Source organism: Puma concolor, chromosome C2, assembly GCF_028749965.1.
Source record: "Puma concolor isolate L17-30 chromosome C2, mPumCon1.1.hap2, whole genome shotgun sequence".
Taxonomy (NCBI): Eukaryota; Metazoa; Chordata; class Mammalia; order Carnivora; family Felidae; genus Puma; species Puma concolor.
In genome coordinates this window covers 5,447,624-5,467,779 of record NC_141675.1, presented here as the reverse complement: position 1 = coordinate 5,467,779, position 20,156 = coordinate 5,447,624, and the positions used below count along the sequence as shown (strand labels likewise).

The window sequence follows — 20,156 nt, the reverse complement described above, 5'->3', positions numbered from 1 at the left end:
TTCATCATACACATCTATGTTATATAATAATGCAAATACTAAAAATAAAATGAGAAGAGTATTTACTGGGATATATACCTAATAAGCATAATCTTCCAGGCAAAAAATGGTTTTCCCCCTTTAAACGGACATGAAATAACACCGCCTCTTGCCTTAAATTGTTTTTATTTCTCCTCAGCATTTAACCTACTCGATTTATGTTTCATAGTTTGCGTTGGTGAAATTTAAGTGTATTTGGCACGATAAAAGGGAGTGAGTTAAGGAGGACTGTCATAAACATTCATGCTGAAAAACTCACTTGATTTTCTCTTCCATTTCTTGTTCATATTCTCTCTTCACGATATCCAATTCTTGCTGATGCTCCTTCCGCAACATTCGAAGATCTTTCTGCAACCTGACGATCTCCTTGCCCAGCTTCTCCTTCTCCTGCTCTGCCCCTGCTAACTGAAATTCCAGGTCATTGTGCTGGGCCTCCATGTCAGCAGGCGACGTGGGTTGCACGACACACGACTTGGGCTTTTCTGCAGCACTTCCTCCCCAAGCGTCTGTGGGTTTAGCTTCTCCCTCCATCTGCTGTTGTAAAGCCTGCAATTTTTCAAGTTTTGAGGTCAAGTCTTCCATTTCCAGCCTATGCCCTTCCCTCTCTCTTGCTAAGCAGGAATCCAGCTCTGTTATCTTTTGCTCCAAGATCTGACAGGTCAGTTCCTTCTCCCGGAGAACCTTCTGGACGTCATCAACCACGTTTTCCCAGTGTTGCTTCGCCCCTATGTTATTTTTACCCCCGTCTTCCTCCACGTGCTGGGATGCTATCAAGGAACATCTCTTGCTTTTCTCTTCAAGTTCTTCTTGAAGACGACGTATCACAACCTGGTCCTCACGCTGCTTTGCGTCGGCGTGTTCTAGCTTGATTAGGAGCTCCCGGTAGCTGCACTGCATTTCAGAAGGAGAAGAAACCGTCTCTTCTTTTTCCTGCTCTGGCCTCTGCAACAGCTCTTCTCTTTCCATTAGACTTCTTTGTAAAGCGCTGATCTTCTCTTCACGTCCCTCCTGCAGACAGCCTCGGAGATCTGCTTCTTCGTGCTCAGTCCAGGCTGCCGCGGTTTTTGCTGACCTGGGTACAACCGGTGCTTCTGACCGTGGTGAACCTTCCACCGATTTAAGTTTTGCTTCCAAGGCCTGAATTTCTCGCTCTCTCTCCTGAAGCTTTGCGTTTAGCTCCCCCAGATGGCCTTCTGCATCTTTCTTATATTGCTGCTCTTTCTCCTCCATTTGAGACAACAACTGCTTCTTGATGGCAGCAATTTTTTGCTCGGCTTTTTTCTTCAGTTCTGCCAGTTTCGCGGCACCCTCCAGCTCAAGCCTGTCTTCCAGGGCCCTCAGCTCCTCTTCTCGGCCCTTGACCCTTGCATTTGCGTGTTCCAATTCTTTCTCCTTGGTTTCAAGTGCGGATGTCAGAGAAGACACTTGCCTTTCGAGTCGCAAGACTTTTTCTTCAGCTTCTTGAACCCTGCTGTCCTTTTCTTCTCCTGACTCTTGAATGTGCTGAAGCTCACGAAGCATCTCTTCCCGTTCGGCGTCCTTTTGCCGATAGTGTTTGTTAAGAGCTTCATTCAGGGACTCAGTTTCAGCTGTCTTCCGAGCCAGATGCTCCCCTAACTCCGCAACTCTCGCCTTCTGGGTTTCTAACTCGCTCTCTAAATTACGCGCCTCTTGCTCCAGCTTGCTCTTACCTTCCATTTCGCCCTTGGAACATCCAAACCTTCCGTTCTGCTGATCAAGGTCCGCCTTCGATAAGTTTACCTGCTCAGCCGCGTCGCTGGCTTCCCTCGCTTTTGACTCAAGCTGCATCTGCAGTTCTTTGATAGTATTTTGATACTGTATGAATTTTGACTGTGCTCTCTTCTTCCACTCGGACAGTTTGCCAGACAAGTGATCTACCTGTGCGAGAGCAGAGGTTTTCTCCTTACTCAGAGTTTCAGCGTTCAAGGATAAGTTTTGCACCTGGTCCAGCAAGTCACGTTGCTGTTCATCGTATTGCTTCCTCAGTGACGCAACGGCCGCTTCTTTTTCCGTTGCGCTGATGCTGTTCTGAAGCTGAGTGTTCAGATCAATCAGCTGTTTGCTAAGACTGCCGATCTCAGATTTCTTTTCCCTGAGCTCTTCTCTCATCAGGGTGACAGCATTGATGTTTTCAGATAACTCTTTCTTCAACTGCGTGATACAAGACTCCTTTTCAGAGGCAGCCTGCTGCTGACTGCCTCCTTCCTTCTGCAAGGCTTCTTTTTCCATTACAAGACCTTCAATGTCAGCCTTCATGCTCTTAATTTGACTTTCTTTTTCTTCTAATTGATGGGTAGCTTGTTGAAAAGAACTATTTAGTGCATTCTGCTCTTCTGTTAGCTGTCTAAGCTGCGCTTCTAACTCAGAAGCCTTGCAAGTTTTAATCAGTAGTGCCTCCTTCACTTTTGTTGTGTGGTGTTGACAGTGGGAAATTCTAGAGAGAATGGCATTCATTTTACTGCTACTATGGTTGATCAGCTCATCTGTTTTAGCTTGTAACAAGGCTTCGGTTTTCCTAGAGTAAATATCCAGCTGAACTGCTACTTCCTGAGACAGTTTCCTGAATTCCAAGCTTTTGTCTTCTAGGCTTTTCTCACTTCTTTCATGCAAAGACTTCAGACTCTGGAATTCCTCATCCGTGGCTCTCAACTTGTCAGTCAACTCAGAAACCTTCCGCTTCTCTTTCTCTGCCAGTTTCTCCAGCTCAACTATACGCTCTTGAAGAGAAGTATTTTCCTTCAGAGAACGAGTCAAGTCATCCTCCAGCTTTTCAAGTTGTGCCCTTAGCTTAGCTTCATTTTGTGAGAGAGCATCCATGTGAGCAGACTTCCGGTGCAGCTGTTCCTGTAGTTCCTTTAATACCGTGTCCTGCCTAGCGCCTTCTTCCTTCAGCCACACCAGTTCCTTGCTCGCCTCTTCTTTTTCACACCCGGATCGGAGGACCCTTTGCCTCAGTTCTGCTACCTCTTGTTCTTTTTCCTGTAATTGGACTTCATGTTTTTCCTGAAGTTCTTCCGCTTGCTGGTTAAGTTTCTTTTCCCAGACGGATACCACATCACTGAGTTCTCGTCTATGTACCTCGGTGAGACTTTCTATTTGCTCCTTTTGGTTTGCTTCCAGTCTCGACACTGCATCGCTGATTCCAGCGGAGTTTGCCTGTGCCATTTCCAAAATTTTGGCATTGAACTGTTCTTCTTTCTGACTCAGCTCTAGAACGGTATTTTCAAGCTCTTTTTTAAGTTTGGCTTCCTGATCCAGCAATTTCTTCTTTAACGTTTCTTGCATCTCCTTTGCTTTCTGCTTAATTTTTTCCATCTTCTTTTCTTGATTTTTAAATTTGGTTTCGTATTCCTCATGTAAAATACTAATATCGTCCTCCTTGGCTGATAATTTCTGTTTGAGAGTTTCGATTTCTTGGCTCTGCCCTTCTCTCATTTGTAAAATTACATTTTCCTTTTCTATCAAGATTTGCTTTGTCTGAGCCTGTTCTGTGTTAGTATCTCTAAGCTGGGCCTCATACAGTTGGGTTAAAGATTGCACTTTTTCCTCCATTTCACTTTTCTGCTTTTCAAGTTGCTGCGTTAAGTCCCGCACCTGGACTTTGTGAGCGTCTAACTCGGAGCAAACATCATTCTTCTGCGCTTCAACTTCGGCTACCTGTTTAGCGAGGAGAGTTCTTTCCGTTTCCAAGGCCAACAACTCCTCCCGCAGCTGAGCCAAGCGCGCCTCGGACGCTGCAGCCTGCTCGTGCGTGGTACTCTGCTGTGACTGAAAAAGAGCCAGCTTAGCCGATGCCTGCTGGAGTTCCTCTTCGGACCTCTTAATATCTGCCTCCAAGTTCTCCACACGAGCCTGATGCTCGTTCAGATGCCTGTCCTTTTCCTTCAGAAGAAGCCCCAGCTGATTAATTTCATCTTTTAATGCCTTCTCGGTTCTCTGGACAGACCTCTCTTGTTCTTTAATGATGCTGTTGACTTGCTGCTCGTGATGACTTTTCTGTTCATCCAGCTTGGCCTCTAGTTCCTGCTTTATTCTATCTGCTTGATCCTTTAGTACAGAAAGCTCCTCTTCTAGCTTGTCACGGGCTTTTAATACTTCCGCCAGTTCAGAAGACAGTGATTCCAGTTCTGTTTGCTTCACATCAAGCTTTTCTAAAGTCTTTTCATTCATCTCTTCTATGTGGGCCTGGAAGAGACTCTCTTTGTCTTTCAACAATGTTTCTTTCTCTTGTTCATGCTTTTCTCTAACTTTTTCCATTTCGGCCTGATGCTGTTGCTTTAAGACTTGGAGTTTTTCAGTCCAAAGAGTATCCTGCTGATGCCGCAGGCTCTCCAATTCTGTCTTGTGTTTTTCAACCATGATTGTCATTTCTTTATTGTGCTTATTTTTTTCAGCTTCCAAATGGATAGCTAAATCTTCTGATTGATTTTTGCTTTCTTGCAAGCTTTTTTCCAAAGAACTTTCCAATTCAAGAATTCTCTGTTAATAAAAACAGATGTATTTTTATTAAAGTACAGACTTATTTATTAGCAATGATACACATGACATAATGTCTACACCTGTTTAAAGATTAAAACTTAGAAAAATAACTCTACGTATCATGCCAAACACTAGAAAGCACAAATAATCTGTGCCCAATTCCTAAAGGAATCATGTAACAAAGAAAAGATTTTCTATTTTAATACAACTTAAGGTTCCAAATTCTTTCTACCTCCCTGGGTAATTACTTCAACCACCTATATTTTCAAGAATATTCTGAATGGATAGTCAAAAAGGAGTAAATCATAAAGAAGATAACAGTGACTTTTGGTAGGAAATTTTTTTCCATGTGTTTTCTTAAGGCCTACATCAGTATTCTATTACTTTCATAATTTAATTTTGGAAAATAAATAATGTATCTGGTTTTTCCACCTCAAAAATGATTATTTAGAAGATGTTTTGCAAAAAGAAGGAACTTATACAAATTTTACTGAAGATAACTCTTAGCTCATGGGAATATCAATCTTGATTCTAAAGGAAAAAGAGCTAAGACAGAGCCATGCAATGTCACAGCTGGAAAGGTCCTAAGGAATTACCACATCCAAGTCTCCAATGTGACAGGTGAAGATATTAAGGTATAATTAATTTACAAAGCTAGCAAGTGGAAAAATCTAGGCCTCCTATCAATTCCCTTCTACCATGCCACCTTACATCAATGTTGGAAATGGGAAATTAAAGCACAGTTTAGAACTATGGGAAAAAAGTGTGACTCTTTCACTGTCTAAACCAAAGCAAAAAATCTAAATAACGTGTCAGTTTATTTAAAACAGGTCATACATTTTATATACTACCGTGGGAAGAGCCAGAGGGCCTTAAAAATGTGTGTCCGGGGACATATCTATAAATTTATTGACTATAGGACTATGTTTAACATGGGAAAACCAGGGAAAACTTAAATGTTTTATAAATAAATATTCCACAGTCCAACCATCCAGGCATGGACTATGATTGTTTGGTTTTTTTAATTTTTTTAATGTTTATTTATTTTTGAGAGAGAGAGAGAGAGAGCGCGCGAGCTGGGGAAGGGGCAGAGACCGGGAGACACAGAACCTGAAGCAGGCTCCAGGCTCTGAGCTGTCAGCACAGAGCCTGATGCGGGGCTCGAACCCACGAACCTCGCGACATCAGGACCTGAGCGGAAGTCGGACGCGTAACCTACTGAGCCACCCAGGTGCCCCAAATGTTTGTTTATTTTGAGATACAGAGAGGGAGCAAGCAGAGGAGGGGTGGGACAGGTGGAGGGAATCCCAAGCAAGCTCAGTGCTGTCAGTGCAGAGCCCGAAGCAGGGCTCAAACCCACGAACTGCACGATCACGACCTGAGCAAAGTCGGACACTTAACCAACTGAGCCACCCAGGCACCCCCAGAACTTAAATGTTTTAAAAGCAGGGCACTGGGGTGCCTATACTGTGATATAAACAGAGAATGAATTAGGTCCAGGACACATCAGGAGATGGACACAGCACGGCAGGAAGGTGCCAGAGCAAGTGCTGCCTGCAAAGTGAGGCGACTTCCTAAAGGTCAAGGGCAAGTAAGCAACGGAACAGAGATGCCACGGAGCCTGAGTGCAGAGAATCAGAGTGAGTGGCTGACAGAAACACGGCCAGACGCAGCCAGTTAAAGGCAGAGTCAGCAGCAGCACGCAGCGAACACTAAAACCACTCCCAGGAAAAGCTCTGATTACCTAAAAATGAGGTGCACGTACATGTGAATCTCACCCAGTAAAACAAAAGCTCTCGACAACTCCATACTGATTGGAGGGATAACAACAGTCTCCCCCTGCAGATAATTCCACAACTCTGGAACCGGAACATTACTTAGACTTACAGTTCTATAAGTCTCTGCTTCTTGTTGAAGGTCCCGAAGTTTATTTTCACTCTCCGTGAGGATTGCTTTCTTCTGCAGTTCTAACTCTTCCAGGGCCAAAGATTCTTGCTGTTCTTTTTCTTGGGTGATCTTCAGATATTCTGATTGACTTTTTTCCTGTGCCAAAAACAATACCACCTTAGACCCACATAAATCTTCAGCATTCCCAAGGCACTTCCACAGGAACCACGTGTTTCATTTGATCTGCACACCAGCCCCGTGAGGTAGGCAATATCATCACCTCTCTCTTCCTGTGCCCTAGTCTGCAGAAACAAAGCACTGTGGCTTTTCCAGTGTGGTCTGGCCCACATTTGCCACAATTACTATTGATAGGAAAAATTTTGTTCCAGTAACCCCACTACGTCTGCTATTTTTCCACTACTTAAAAGGTTTTGCAAAACACGGCTCGATGTGAAGGGTCACGAAAGTGTCACTACCTCTTCTCTGTACTCCAGAGTTTGGTTATTTCAACTCCAGGCCGAGGAACTAGGTTGTGGGCTTATATAATTTGTGAGAAACACCTCATTAGGGAACCCTAGGTAGAAAACCGAATCAAAATCAGAAGATTACATGTGAATAATGGATTAGATCAAGGAAGCACCTGTAAGAGCCTACGTGAGCTGTTCTACCCACCCCATCAATCCTGAAAAGCTTCTTCTTTGTCCTTATTACATATCGACATTTCTATTAAAAAGTGTTTACTGTTTGGAAAAGAAAAGCTCTAGACAGCACTTTCAACATTTAGTGGCTTTGGATTCCACTGAAGAATACTTTATCCATACCTACTGCATAGGGATCATGTTGCCAGCAGCAATATTTTCAGTTCACTACACTCTGGTGAAACATTGCTTTAAGGAAAGATGCTGTGCCATATTACAAGCAGACTGATAAGAAACTATTAGTTTCTAATCAATTTCAAAACATCACTTAAGGGGTGCCCAGGTGGCTCAATAGTAAGTGTCTGACTCTTGATTTCGGCTCAGGTCATGATCTCATGGTTTGTGAGTTCAATCCCCACATCAGGCTCTGCAGAGCCAACTTGGGATTCTCTCTCCCTCTCCCTCTGTCCCTTCCCTGCTCATATCCTCTCTCTCCCTCTCTCTCTCCCTCTCTCAAAATAAATACATAAACTTTAAAAAAATCTATAAAGTTTTTTTTAACATTTTAAACATACTATACTGTCTAATGTAAACTACATTTTAAATGCATCTCTCTATGCCCATAAAAATAAGAGGAGGGGCGCCTGGGTAGCTCGGTCAGTTGAGCATCCGACTCTTGGTTTCGGCTCAGGTCATCATCTCCGAGTGAATGAGTTTGAACCCCCCTGTCCTCCTCTGCATGGACAGCACGGAGCCTGCTTGAGATTCTCTCTCTCTCCTTCTCTCTCTGCCCCTCCCTGACTTGTTCTCTCTTTCTCTCTCAAAATAAATAAATAAACTTCACAAAAAAATAATAGTAAGAGAACATTTTAGTAGCCTGTTGAACTTTGGCTAGCAACACAAAGCTAACTTCTTTGAAGAACTAGGTAGAAAGGGGAGTGGAAGGCAGGAAACGCGCCCGCGTGTGTGTGTGTGCATGCGCGCGTGTGTGCTTCACATGTATCTGCATCCTGCTCTCTCTACTCAGACTATATCTGAGTATATCAGTTCTGGAACACAGTTTTGGTTTTTTTTAATTTTTTTTTTTTAACATTTATTTATTTTTGAGACAGAGAGAGACAGAGCATGAACGGGGGAGGGTCAGAGTGAGGGAGACACAGAATCCGAAACAGGCTCCAGGCTCTGAGCTGTCAGCACAGAGCCCGACACGGGGCTCGAACTCACGGACCGCGAGATCATGACCTGAGCCGAAGTCGGCCGCTTAACCGACTGAGCCACCCAGGCGCCCCTGGAACGCAGTTTTTAACAAGGCCAATGTTCAAGTCTCAGCGTCCCCAAAGGCCAATTACTCCAGCATGAAAACACACAGATCTTTATGACAGGAATTTTTAGAACAATTCCTGGCTTCATTTATGCCCACTTTGTTCTTAATTTTCATGCCCCTATTTTAAATTTATGCTGTCCTATTATAGTCTAAGCATTCTTGTAAACTACCTTAAATCCTTTCTGGACTAAGAGCATCTGGCTGGCTCAGTCAGTAGAGCATGCGACTCTTGATCTTGGGGTCATGAGTTCGAGCCCCACATTGGGGACAGAGTGTACTTAACAACAACAACAACAGCAATAATATAATTAATTAAATAGATAGATTGGTTGATCCTCTCTGGACCAAGAAAGAATACAAGTATGTGCCCATTCCGTGTTCTTTTCATGAATGTAGAGCAAACCCCTAACCTCAGCCAACAAAACTGTAAATCCATGTGCCTGTTTGCCCCAGAGATCAGAGAACTCCCTGACTCAGTTCAAAAATAACTGCTGCTGGAAATTCTCAGAGCCCCAGATCCAAATGAGAGTGAAAAAACACAAATGTGTGAAAGCAAGAAGACTAAAATTACAAATATTATTTCTCTTCCTTCTGCACTGAAAGTGTTTTTAGGGGCGCCTGGGTGGCTCAGTCGGTTGAGCGTCCGACTTCGGCTCAGGTCATGATCTCGCAGTCCGAGAGTTCGAGCCCCGCGTCAGGCTCTGTGCTGACAGCTCAGAGCCTGGAGCCTGCTTCCGATTCTGTGTCTCCCTCTCTCTGACCCTCCCCTGTTCATGCTCTGTCTCTCCCTGTCTCAAAAATAAAATAAACATTAAAAAAATTTTTTTTTTTTAAAATAAAAGTGTTTTTAAATTATACACACTGTCTAATGGATACTAATTTCATATAAAGACAATTAAGTACATTTTTGGCATTAATACTTCTTATGGTAACTTATATAAAAGGCTTTTCACAATTTGAAAAAAAAAATCGTTATAAACCTTCAAATTATACTATTCCCAAAAACCTAATCTTTGTTTTTCTGGATATTATTTTGGTTAGTTTGGTCAGTGGTTTCTTATTTTATTTTTTTAATAAAAATCATATGTATTGAAAATTACTACTGAAACCACTCTACTTAAAATGAAAACTACTTGGGTCATTTTCATTTTTTCTCCTTTAAAATGCATTTCATGGGACACTTGGGTAGCTCAGTTGGTTAAGCATCAGACTCCTGATCTCAGCTCAGGTCACGATCTCACAGTTTATGAGACAAGCCCCGCTAACAGTGCGGAGTCTGCTTGGAATTCTCTCTCTCCCTCCCTCTGTCCTTCCCGTGCATGCGCATGCACAGTGCGCGCTCTCTCAAAATAAATAAATAAACTTAAAATAAAATAAAAATAGAATGCATTTCAGACAAAACTTTCTGAGCTTTGAACTCTGGTACACTCAATCTGGTGAGTCTTTAGACATTCTTCCTAAGTTACACAGTCCCTGGTTCACAGCTTCAATTAGCCGACCGTCCCCTTTACTTCTCCACCATCACAGCCTACCCTACCCCAGGGTAAGAGGGATGATACACAAACAAACTGGCTAATGAAAGCTTGTTGGTTAATACAATTTTCACACAATGCCAAGTTAACAAGCTGTGACAGCCTCTTTCCTGCCGACATCCTATCCTCTCTACGCACTCAAAGGTCAAGGCCGCCAGTAGTCTGACTTCAAGCTGGAAGTTGGGGTGAGGAGAGAACTCTATAAAGCTACAAAGTTTACCTATAACAAAAACAAAATGGGTACTTACGAGAGCTATTTTCATTTGCTCCTGAAATTGCCTTTCTTGGGTCTGAAACTTCTTGGTCAGTTCCTGCTCTTTTCTGGCCAACTCCTTTTCATGAAGCTTCTGCAGTTTAGCAATTTGTTCTGAGTGTTTCTGAAGGTCAGCCAAATAGTTAAAGTGAAACTCCCAAAATATGTATTCTACAACTAAGTAACCCTTTATTACAATTTAATCATCAAGACAACAGTGTAAGAGGAAAAATCAAAACGTATTTCCCACAGAAATCAAAAGTGACCAAAGTCTCAATAGTTAAAAAGAAAAGCCTACAGAGTGTATCACTCATTTGAGACAAGGACAGCTGTTGCTGCAGGAGTCATTCTTACAGGGTTGAAGCGCCATTTCCACATCTTGCAGGGATATTCCCCACCAATTGCAATGGGGAAGTGCAGGAGAGGGGAGTGAAGATGCTCTCAGAGAGGGCACTCCACTGAGGTCAAGTTGCCCTGGCTGCACCAATCTAGCTTTCCGGTAAATACGCTATTTATTAGAAAGTACTGGCCTTGTTCTTTCTGGGAGAGGAAGACTTAATCTTGCAAAAAGGTCAAACCTCCCTGAATAAATCTAAAAATTTAATGTAACGGAACAAAACTACCAACAGAATGGGGGTGGAGGGGTCCGGTGGACAAAATAAACACGCAAGAATAGCCAGCACTCTTCTGAAAAATAAGCATAATAAGGGGAGGCTACCAAATAATAGAACATATTATAAAACCAGAGTAATTATAACAGTGTAATACTGGCATATAGTCAGGAAAAGCAATGGAATAGCACAGAGAATTCAGGAAAGAGACCAATATGTAGCACAACAATTTAGGATGAAATAAAGTAGTACGTCATGTCAAAAGGGAAAACATGGATTATAGTCACCTGGAAACGAATTAAAGTTGGATCCCTACCTCACTCCTTACACCAAATAAATTCCAATTCGATTGAAGATTTAACAATAAAAAATGAAAGCATATACGTGCCATAAAAAAAGTAGAATTTTTAAATGATGTCAGTGAGAATGTATTTTTAAAAGCAGAACAAAAATCCAAATAGAAAAATCTCTACATGGCCAACAAAACAACAAAAGACCGATCCGAAAGCAAAAATAAGTGATAAACAAAGTCAATTAAAATGAGAGAGAGAAAAAAATTATTTGGATAAATGCACTGTATAGTCAAAGAACTAATTCCTAGTATACGTAAAAAACTTACACAAATCAGTAAGACCAACTGTCCAAAAGGAAAATGAGTTAAAGAGTTGACCAAGCAACTCAAAGAGAAAAAACTACCAATTCCTTTTAAATATATAAAAACATGTTTATCAGGGGTGCCTGGGTGGCTCAGTCAGTTGAGCACAGAGCCGCCAGGCTCTGTGCTGAAGCGTCTGACTCTTGATTTTGACTCAGGTCATGATCTCACAATTCATGAGTTCGAGCCCTGCACCAGGCTCCACACTGACAGTGAGAAGCCTGCTTGGGATTCTCTCTCCCTCTCTCTCTGACCCTCCACCACTTGCACATGTGTGCATGCCTGCTCTCTCAAAATAAAAAATGTTAATCATGCTGATAAAAAGATAAACACATTAAAACTACAATGTCATTTTCTTTTAACTCTTCATCTTGGAAAGATAAAAAAAAAGCAACACCATCCTTGTGAGGTAATGCATCACTTGAAGAGTATAAAGTGTCCTCTACAGAGCTTGTAGCAACTATGCAATAATTGAAAATACACATAATCTCTGCCTAATATTCCACTTCTAGGAAACTATCCTAAAGAAACATACATGTGAGCAAATACGATAAGGATATTCACCAACTGCAACAGCAGAAAATGAAAAAAAACAGAAAATGAAAAAATCAGAAGACGGATTAAATTATGAAACATTCATACGGTGAAATCCTGAGCAGTCTTTAAAACAAATGCAGCATAACAAAAACCAAAACCTCAAATGTGGCATCATTACCAATTGTCAACGATATGGAACACATTAAGCGGTATGTATATATATATATACATATACATATACATACACATATACATATACATATACATATACATACACATACACACACACACACACACACACACACAGAACAGTATATATAACATACTATCTTTTGTGTTAAAAAATTTAAAAGAGATTATAAAACAGCAAAGAGAAAGTATATGCAGAGACTACCTCTGGAAAGTATATCCACAATGATATAAATTCTTTTCTCTATCAAAGTGATTTTTTTCCTATATCCTGAACTCACAAAATGGTCAAGGTCTAAAACATAAATTAATTCTTCTTTACAGTCAAAAATTGTAGGAAAAGCATAAGACTTTAAGTTTCAAAATTGCCGTAGCCTGTTTCAATCTAGAATGATTCTTACTTTCATCACATCAACAACCTCCTGCTTCACCCGACTTAATTCGTTCTGTAGAATGGTGCGTTCCTCCTCCCTTGCTTTTTCAATAGCTTTTATTTGTTCATCCATTTCCGTCTTCATTTTTCTCCGTGCTTCTTCTGTTTTTTGGGCTGTACTCAAGGCTTTTTCAAGTTCCTCAAAAGCTATAAGGAAAACAGCAGAAAACAAGTATCTCAAGAAATACTATCATTGAGCTAAAGTGTTTCATGTCCAATTTATGGGAACTATGAGCAGCAGTAGCAAGACAGGTTAAAATACTCATTTTTGTTTTAAGCCAAGAGATATTTCTGAGCCGTTCCACAAAGCCGCAAGAAGTGTCCAGTTAACTGAAATCAGCTTGTCACTGAATTCTGGATTCAGATCTTAAGACTACTTACATGAACTTAAACTCAGGAGTTTGCTAAAAAATTAAATTACTAATGGTTCCCCACACTTTCTGCCTACAAGTGTCCTTACGGATAGCAAATGCAAAGAAATGAAGACTTACTCCTCCTTCTGTATGATGTAATTTCAACCGCTTTCTTGTTTGCTATGGTGTTCTTACCTATTGTCAATAATTAGGTAATATTATTATATGCTCACAAGGACATTTTTAAGAATGGAAAAATTATTCTTTGACTGATCCTGTTTTTACAAACCTCTTAACCATATAATAAAAGAGCAGAGTTTTTTGGTTTTTGTTTTCCCATTTACCAGCTGAATCACATATTTAAACGATGTATAATGACATGAAACGTACCCTTTGTATAAGCTTCCAACTAGGGCCACTGACTAGAAAGAAACCTTTACTGATTCAACTGTATATAGAAAGGCACTGCCAGGGGCACCTGGGTGGCTCAGTGGGGTTAAGCTTCCAACTCTTGATTTCGGCTCAGGTCATGATCTCATGGTTCATGAGGCTGAGCCCTGCGTCAGGCTCTGTGCTGACAGCGTGGAGCCTGCTTGGGATTCTTTCTCTCCCCCTCTCTCTGCTCCTCCCTCACTTATGCGCTCCTCCTCTCGCTCTCAAAATAAATAAACTTAAACACCACCCCCCCCCCCCCGCCGGCTCTACCAGCAGGGTGTCCTTGTGTGAGAGAAAAATTCAGGCCCTGCAAAAACAATCATCTAGGATACAACAGTATTATCTTGAAGGAGGCCAACAGCTCACCCGGCTTCCAACAAAACCAGACAGGGTGGGTACGACAACTGGGTAACTCGGCACTGAAAATGAGTGCGTGTGCTTGTGTGTAGATGTATCTGTGCACAAGTATGTGTGTGCATGTGTGCATTGTATGTGTTTCTCTCTCTACCGGCATAGTGATATGCTATCAAAATAGCAGTGGGAACTGCTATTATCATCCTAGATTATTTTCTTTAGTCCTCACAGAAGACACCAGGCTCCCTTTACCACAGAGATGGACTATAAATAAAACACAAATTTTCAGGATGGGTTTTTAATGCTATCAAGAAACCTATGTCCAGAGGAGAGGCAGTTCATTAATATTTATAGTATTTTTACCCTCAGTGGTATAAGAAATGTGCAACTTTAACCTATGGCATCTCAAAAACAAAAAGCCCATTTACTAACCACAACTTGGCTTCACCTTAACAGACAGTGGTTTGGGCACAGGAATTTCATACCTGAAGACAAATAGCTGTTCTACAGCATTTTCTTAATGGTAAGTTGCATTAGTACAAAAAAAAAAAAAAAAAAAAAAAAGGCATGAGAAAGGCTGTACTCTAGTAACAACTGGGAAACACAACTTACTTCGCTCAACATTTAAAAAAAATAACTTCTCTAGCAACCATATATCTTGATTTTTAAAAAAAAAAAAACCTGTTCAGGGGTGCCTGGGTGGCTCAGTCAGTCAAGCGTCCAATTCTTGATCTCGGCTCAAGTCATGATCTCACCATTTGTGAGTTCAAGTCCCGTGTCAGGCTCTGCATTGACAGTGCAGAACCTACTTGGAATTCTCTCTCCTTCTCTCTCTGTCCCTACCCCACTCATGCCCACTCTCTTTCTTTCTCAAAATAAATAAATAAACTTAAAAATTTTTTTAAATAAAAAAATGTTTTAAACCTGTCCAATTTGTTCATTTTATATGCTCAATGTAAAAAACTGATGCTTTAAATTTCAAAAGGTTATTAATTAGCTGACATCCTTTTTTAAACATTCCTGCTCATGGGGGTGCCTGGGTGGCTCCGTCGGTGAAGCGTCCGACTTCGGCTCAGGTCATGATCTCACGGTCCGTGAGTTCGAGCCCCGCGTCGGGCTCTGTGCTGACAGCTCAGAGCCTGGAGCCTGTTTCGGATTCTGTGTCTCCCTCTCTCTCTGCCCCTCCCCTGCTCTTGCTCAGTCTCATTCTCTCTCTCTTTCTCAAAAATAAATAAAAACATTAAAAAAAATTTTTTTTAAAGATTCCTGCTCTAACTTTACCAGTATTTGCCTGCAAACACCAAGATTCTCAGATATAAATATGTTGGAAAACAAAATATTCAAAGGAAAATGTTGTTTTTGTTTTCTTTAGATGTTCTTTTACTATAGTAAATGTTAGCATCAAGCATCAAGAAATATCTCTTGTTACTAACACGAAATTAGTTTCCTAATTTCTTAAGAACCAGTTTCCTAAAGTCAAGTGATCAATTATGGGAAAGAAATTCTGTAATAAAGTGCTTACTGCTCAGTTTGTGCTGATGGTTTAAATCTGGGAAAGAAAAAAAACGGAAAAAGAATTTTTTTAATGCTTGGATGTCACCAGCATCGTTTCATTAGTACTATTATTCAGCATGTCAAATAGTATCCTGGCATTTCTAAGCACTTTACAGAAATCTCTGAAATCAGGCTCTGGAAAACCTGAAGGTAGTTTTGATATTCGTCCAACAAATCAAGTTTTAAATGAAAAACTTGTCCTGATTAAGCAAAATAAAACTGTATATAGGCAATACCAAGTGAATTTTCCTCATTTTCATTCTTAAAATTCCAGAATCCAGCACAGTACAAAAATAGATGTAGTCCTCTCACCTTTGGAAACAACAAAAAATGTATGTCACAAAATTCCTATTCAGAAATAATTTTCCAGTAATTCAGTTTTCTAACCACACTCAGTAAAATTTAGAATATTCTCCTCTATTACATTCTAATTTTAGTGTTTCATCCACTGAAATCATTTTCCTAAGTCACTTGATTATGCATCATACAATGATTAAAATAGGATAGATCTTGGGGCGCCTGGGTGGCTCAGTCGGTTAAGCGTCCGACTTCGGCTCAGGTCATGATCTCCCGGTTCATGAGTTCGAGCCCTGCATCGGGCTCTGTGCCGACAGCTCAGAGCCTGGAGCCTGTTTCAGATTCTGTGTCTCCCTCTCTCTCTGCCCCTCCCCCACTTACGCTCTGTCTCTCTCTGTCTCAAAAATAAATAAACATTAAAAAAAATTTTTTTTAATAAAGAAATAAATAATAGGATAGATCCGGTTCCAGCATTCTTTTTATCTCCCCCTTTCTGCTACCATGTCAGAGAACCACGTAATTTTATACCTAGAAAGAAATCTTCGAAATTTTTTAATTCAACATTCTCATTCAAATGCAAAAACTAAGGCATCCAACTTTCCCCTCAGATGATAAATCAACTTGAATATATAAAGCTTGGTGCCAGAACTTTCAAATTTTATTTAAGGAATAATCCTCACCTTGCATTATTTTTTAAAAACTCTAAGACTGCTGACATTGATCCAGCTCAGTTGGACAGTAATGCATCTTACTACACCAGAATTTCTGAATCGGTCAATTCCTGATGGCTTCTAACTCTCAACGAAACACAGTTATGTTACACTTCTGAGAGACACACAAAAACTCAACCGTGTTCCATCTCCACTCTGCTCTATGGAAATGTTAGTAAGTATCCAGAAAAGGGGGGGGGGGGGGTTGTCATACTGCAAATCCACCTGGATTCTACCCCGTACCACCAGTGAAGCCGCTTCCTGGCAGGAAGTGTGCCTCCAACAAGGAGTCCCATCAGCTCAACGCTGAAGGAGACTATACTGAGAGTTTGCTTACTAACCAGAAATGTCTCACCTTCTGATCTTATTACCATCGGATGCAGAAAAGTGGTGTCCACAGCTGGTAACACTCCAAAGATGAATCTCCCACTCTTCCCAAAATGAAACTATGCTAGGATTTTAACGTGAGTACTGAAGAAGTATGTTCTGAACGTCTACATAATTTACCTCCTAGTCGCCAACAAAGGATAAGTGAGCGGGGAGAAAGAAAGCGTGCATCAGCCACCGCCGACAAGTCCTCCGCCAACATGCAAGAGTGCGCAGGAAAACCACGGTCACAGCACACGACAACGGGAAGGCGAAGCACAGGCTGCTGCCACATGTTGCAAGAACACACGGTGTTCTTCCAAAGCAAAATTCAATGTATCTCAGGCACTTTGTATTCAATTTAAAAAAAAAACAAAACTTTGAAAACGTTTCTAGGCAAAAATTTAATAAACCTTAAGAAGGGTCCTCTGTCAAAAGTAAAATGCCAGGGGAGGCCATTACTTTATCACCAGGTTCCTCGCCTTCCACTTCAGACGAGTTTCACTGACATCCACGGGGATTCCAAGAACAGACAAATGCTCGCCGGCGTTACATTTAAGTGAGAAAGGCTGGTCACCTATAGCTAACCAATCATCCAACCATTCACTCATCGAACATTTACTGGCTAGTAGCTAGTAGGCACTGGGTGTCAAAAAGACCCTTTTTGACGAAAAGGCGGCTGAAGGAGTAAAGGGACTGGGGAATAAACCTTGGGCGAAGCGAGGAGGAATGTAACGTTTGGCACTTCACCACCTCTGCCTCTCCTCATCCTCAAACTCCTGACCAATCGCAATAACAATTGCCAGAACGCCGAGATCGAGGTAGTGCTCCTGTTCGTGGTTCTATCCCAGAGGACGCTCTACCGAAGGGTAAGAAGGCCCATCTCTACTCCCTCTGCAGGGAATAAGCACAGATGCACAGGTGGGGAAAGGCCGCCAAGCTGTAGATTAACTGTTGACCCTAAGAAGCTGATTGATACCATCAAGAGTGAGTAAGTAAGCCAGTGCCTGCGTCTCTCTCCCAGCAAAAGAACTGCTGAAATTCAGGTTATTGAACAAAAACCAAAAACAAAAACAAAAACAAAAACAAAAACAAAAAAACAGGCAATACTACAAAATGAATGAAATGCAAGTTAACAGAAAGCAATAAAGAGAATTTTATCAGAATTCCAACCCACCGTCAAGGCTCTTTTGTGAACAAAAGCAAAAGTGTAGAGTAGCAGTTTTCAAGGTGTGGTACAAAGATCCAAGGGTCCTGAGACCCTTTCAGAGGTCGTCTGTTTTCCAAATACATATCTGCATAGCTGTATAATGGCAGATTTTCCTCATATATTTCAACCAAAATAACATATCACAACAGATTGAATATAGAAATAGGCATGAAAATCCGCTTATTATAAGCCAAACAATGAGATAAGAAAAAATGTGAAACAAGACCACTCTTCACACTAAATTTTGTTTTAAAAAATATTAGTAAGTTTTATAAAAGCATTTAGGCCAGTATGTAACAGGTTTATAATTGGTATTTTTAAATGAACTAAGAAATGTTTTCATTTCCTAGTCTGAATTTCTAATACAGCAAATATCGTTACACGTAACCCACATAAACAAAAGCTCTTTGGCATCCTCAGTAAGTTTTAACAGTGTAAAGAGGTTCCCGAGATGAAGAAAGTTTGAAAACCACTTGTCTAGAGCTTATGTAGAAGAGAATAATACTACCACCCAGTGGTATGAACCAGATAGTACAACACATATACAACCTGGGGCCTTCAGAAATGTAAGATCACCTTTGCAATGGAAACCTACTCTTTAAGCCACTTTCCAAAATACATAACAAGGTTCGCTCTATAGACGGACCGTGCCCTGACTTTTAAAAATTTTTTTAATTTTACAGATCTATCCAAATGTTCATGCAATCCTTACATCAACCATGCAACTTATCTATACCTTGAAAACACCAGGCTAATCTTGAAAAATGTAACTAAAGACAAGTAAAATTAATTAAATCAAAAATATGATTGACAGTCAGGGGTACTGTAACAGCACTGTGTGAGAACAGATGGGGAGCTACACTTGTGAGCACAGCATAATGTATAGTTTTGTCCAATCATTAGGTCATACATCTGAAACTGATGTAATATTGTGCGTCAACTACACTCAGATAAAAAAGAAGGAATGAAAATATGATTCTGTAGCAAAGAAATGTGTTCCCGATGCTTTCCAGTAACAGTGACATTGCCAGGGACGTAAGTGCAAGATGACAAGACTATGGAAATATGAGGATGCACAGCTACTGCTGTAGAAATATATCAAGTACCATGAATATACGCCTATTAAATAAACCACCTATAATGAATGAAAATCTAATTCCATTTAAAATAATAAATTTTTCCGTCAGGTATACATTTAGTGCCAAAATAGGTACATATTACTTATCGAACATGACAGATTTAAACTCTACTTTGATTCATACTTTTTTGCCTGAGAAACATGGAATTTTCTTGATAAAGCTTTTTCTAAGTACCCATGATAAGAAAAAAAAAATCAGCCCTTACCCCAGTCCTGTTCATACAAGGCTTGGGAAAGGCACCATGATTCACTTATTGGCATGTGTGGATGCACAAAAATAAGATGTTTTGTGAGACTTAAGACTCCAAGAAAACTGTGTTACATAAATCATCAACAACTAACAAAGCACTTAAATACACATGTGATTTTCGTTTATTATATAAATATGAATAAATCTTACATATTATTGAACTACATGAACTCTATTAAGAGGGTCCTTCGAATGTCAAATAAATATATTCCACTGAATATCTGACATTAGGCCTATACCACACAAATGAATAAAAAACTTATTTCCTGCACAAACACAACATGGCAATAAAAAAGCAAAGAATGTTATGAGTTCATCTAAGTGTTTAAATGCAGCCAATCATATAAAACACATGACTTAGGCAAAGACAGGGTGAATGAAAGGGAAACAAGGTTTACAAAAGATATTCTGGAAAGCACTCTGGAAACTTTCCTAATCCAAACAGAATATTTTATTCATTTTACGTAACTATAGGCAAGAACATTTTAAGGGGGAGGGGGAGGGGGGCAGTTAACACTGTGGTGTGGATTTTTTGTAGTGGCTATATTTAAACACATAAAGGTAACTTACAAAAAAGACTAGAAGTCTACGGGTAAGAATTTATCCTGAGAAAAAATTCAAAGATGGAATAAGCTGTATCACAGAGTTGTTACAGTATTATTCATAACAGCAAAAATATAAAATAACTTAGATGTTGATCAAGAGAGAAATGGTTAAGTAAATGACGTACATGCATTCTGACACAGCCATTAAAATATGTTAGTATTTCAGCAACATGTAAGAGTACTCCTAATATAATGCTAAATGGAAAAAAGGGAGCATATAAAATTATATGTATAATATGATTACAATAATATAAAAATAAGGATTGGAGAAAAGACTAAATGGAAG

The 20,156-nt window shown here is 40.4% G+C and overlaps 1 protein-coding gene across 14 annotated transcripts in view; it reads right to left on the bottom strand.

The window, feature by feature from the left end:
• GOLGA4 (golgin A4) overlaps positions 1-20,156 on the bottom strand; it is a 125,815-nt gene that overhangs the window by 44,218 nt on the left and 61,441 nt on the right. For 13 of the 14 annotated variants that reach the window (XM_086720424.1, XM_086720425.1, XM_086720428.1 and 10 more), the window contains 4 exons: positions 12,567-12,745; positions 10,169-10,297; positions 6,427-6,582; positions 299-4,539 (listed from right to left, as the gene is read on the bottom strand). In XM_086720424.1, the coding sequence (XP_086576550.1) occupies positions 299-4,539; positions 6,427-6,582; positions 10,169-10,297; positions 12,567-12,745 (4,705 nt within the window). Of the gene's footprint in view, positions 1-298; positions 4,540-6,426; positions 6,583-10,168; positions 10,298-12,566; positions 12,746-19,221; positions 19,387-20,156 lie in introns of those variants that run through there. The other variant, XM_086720436.1, reaches the window with a different exon arrangement.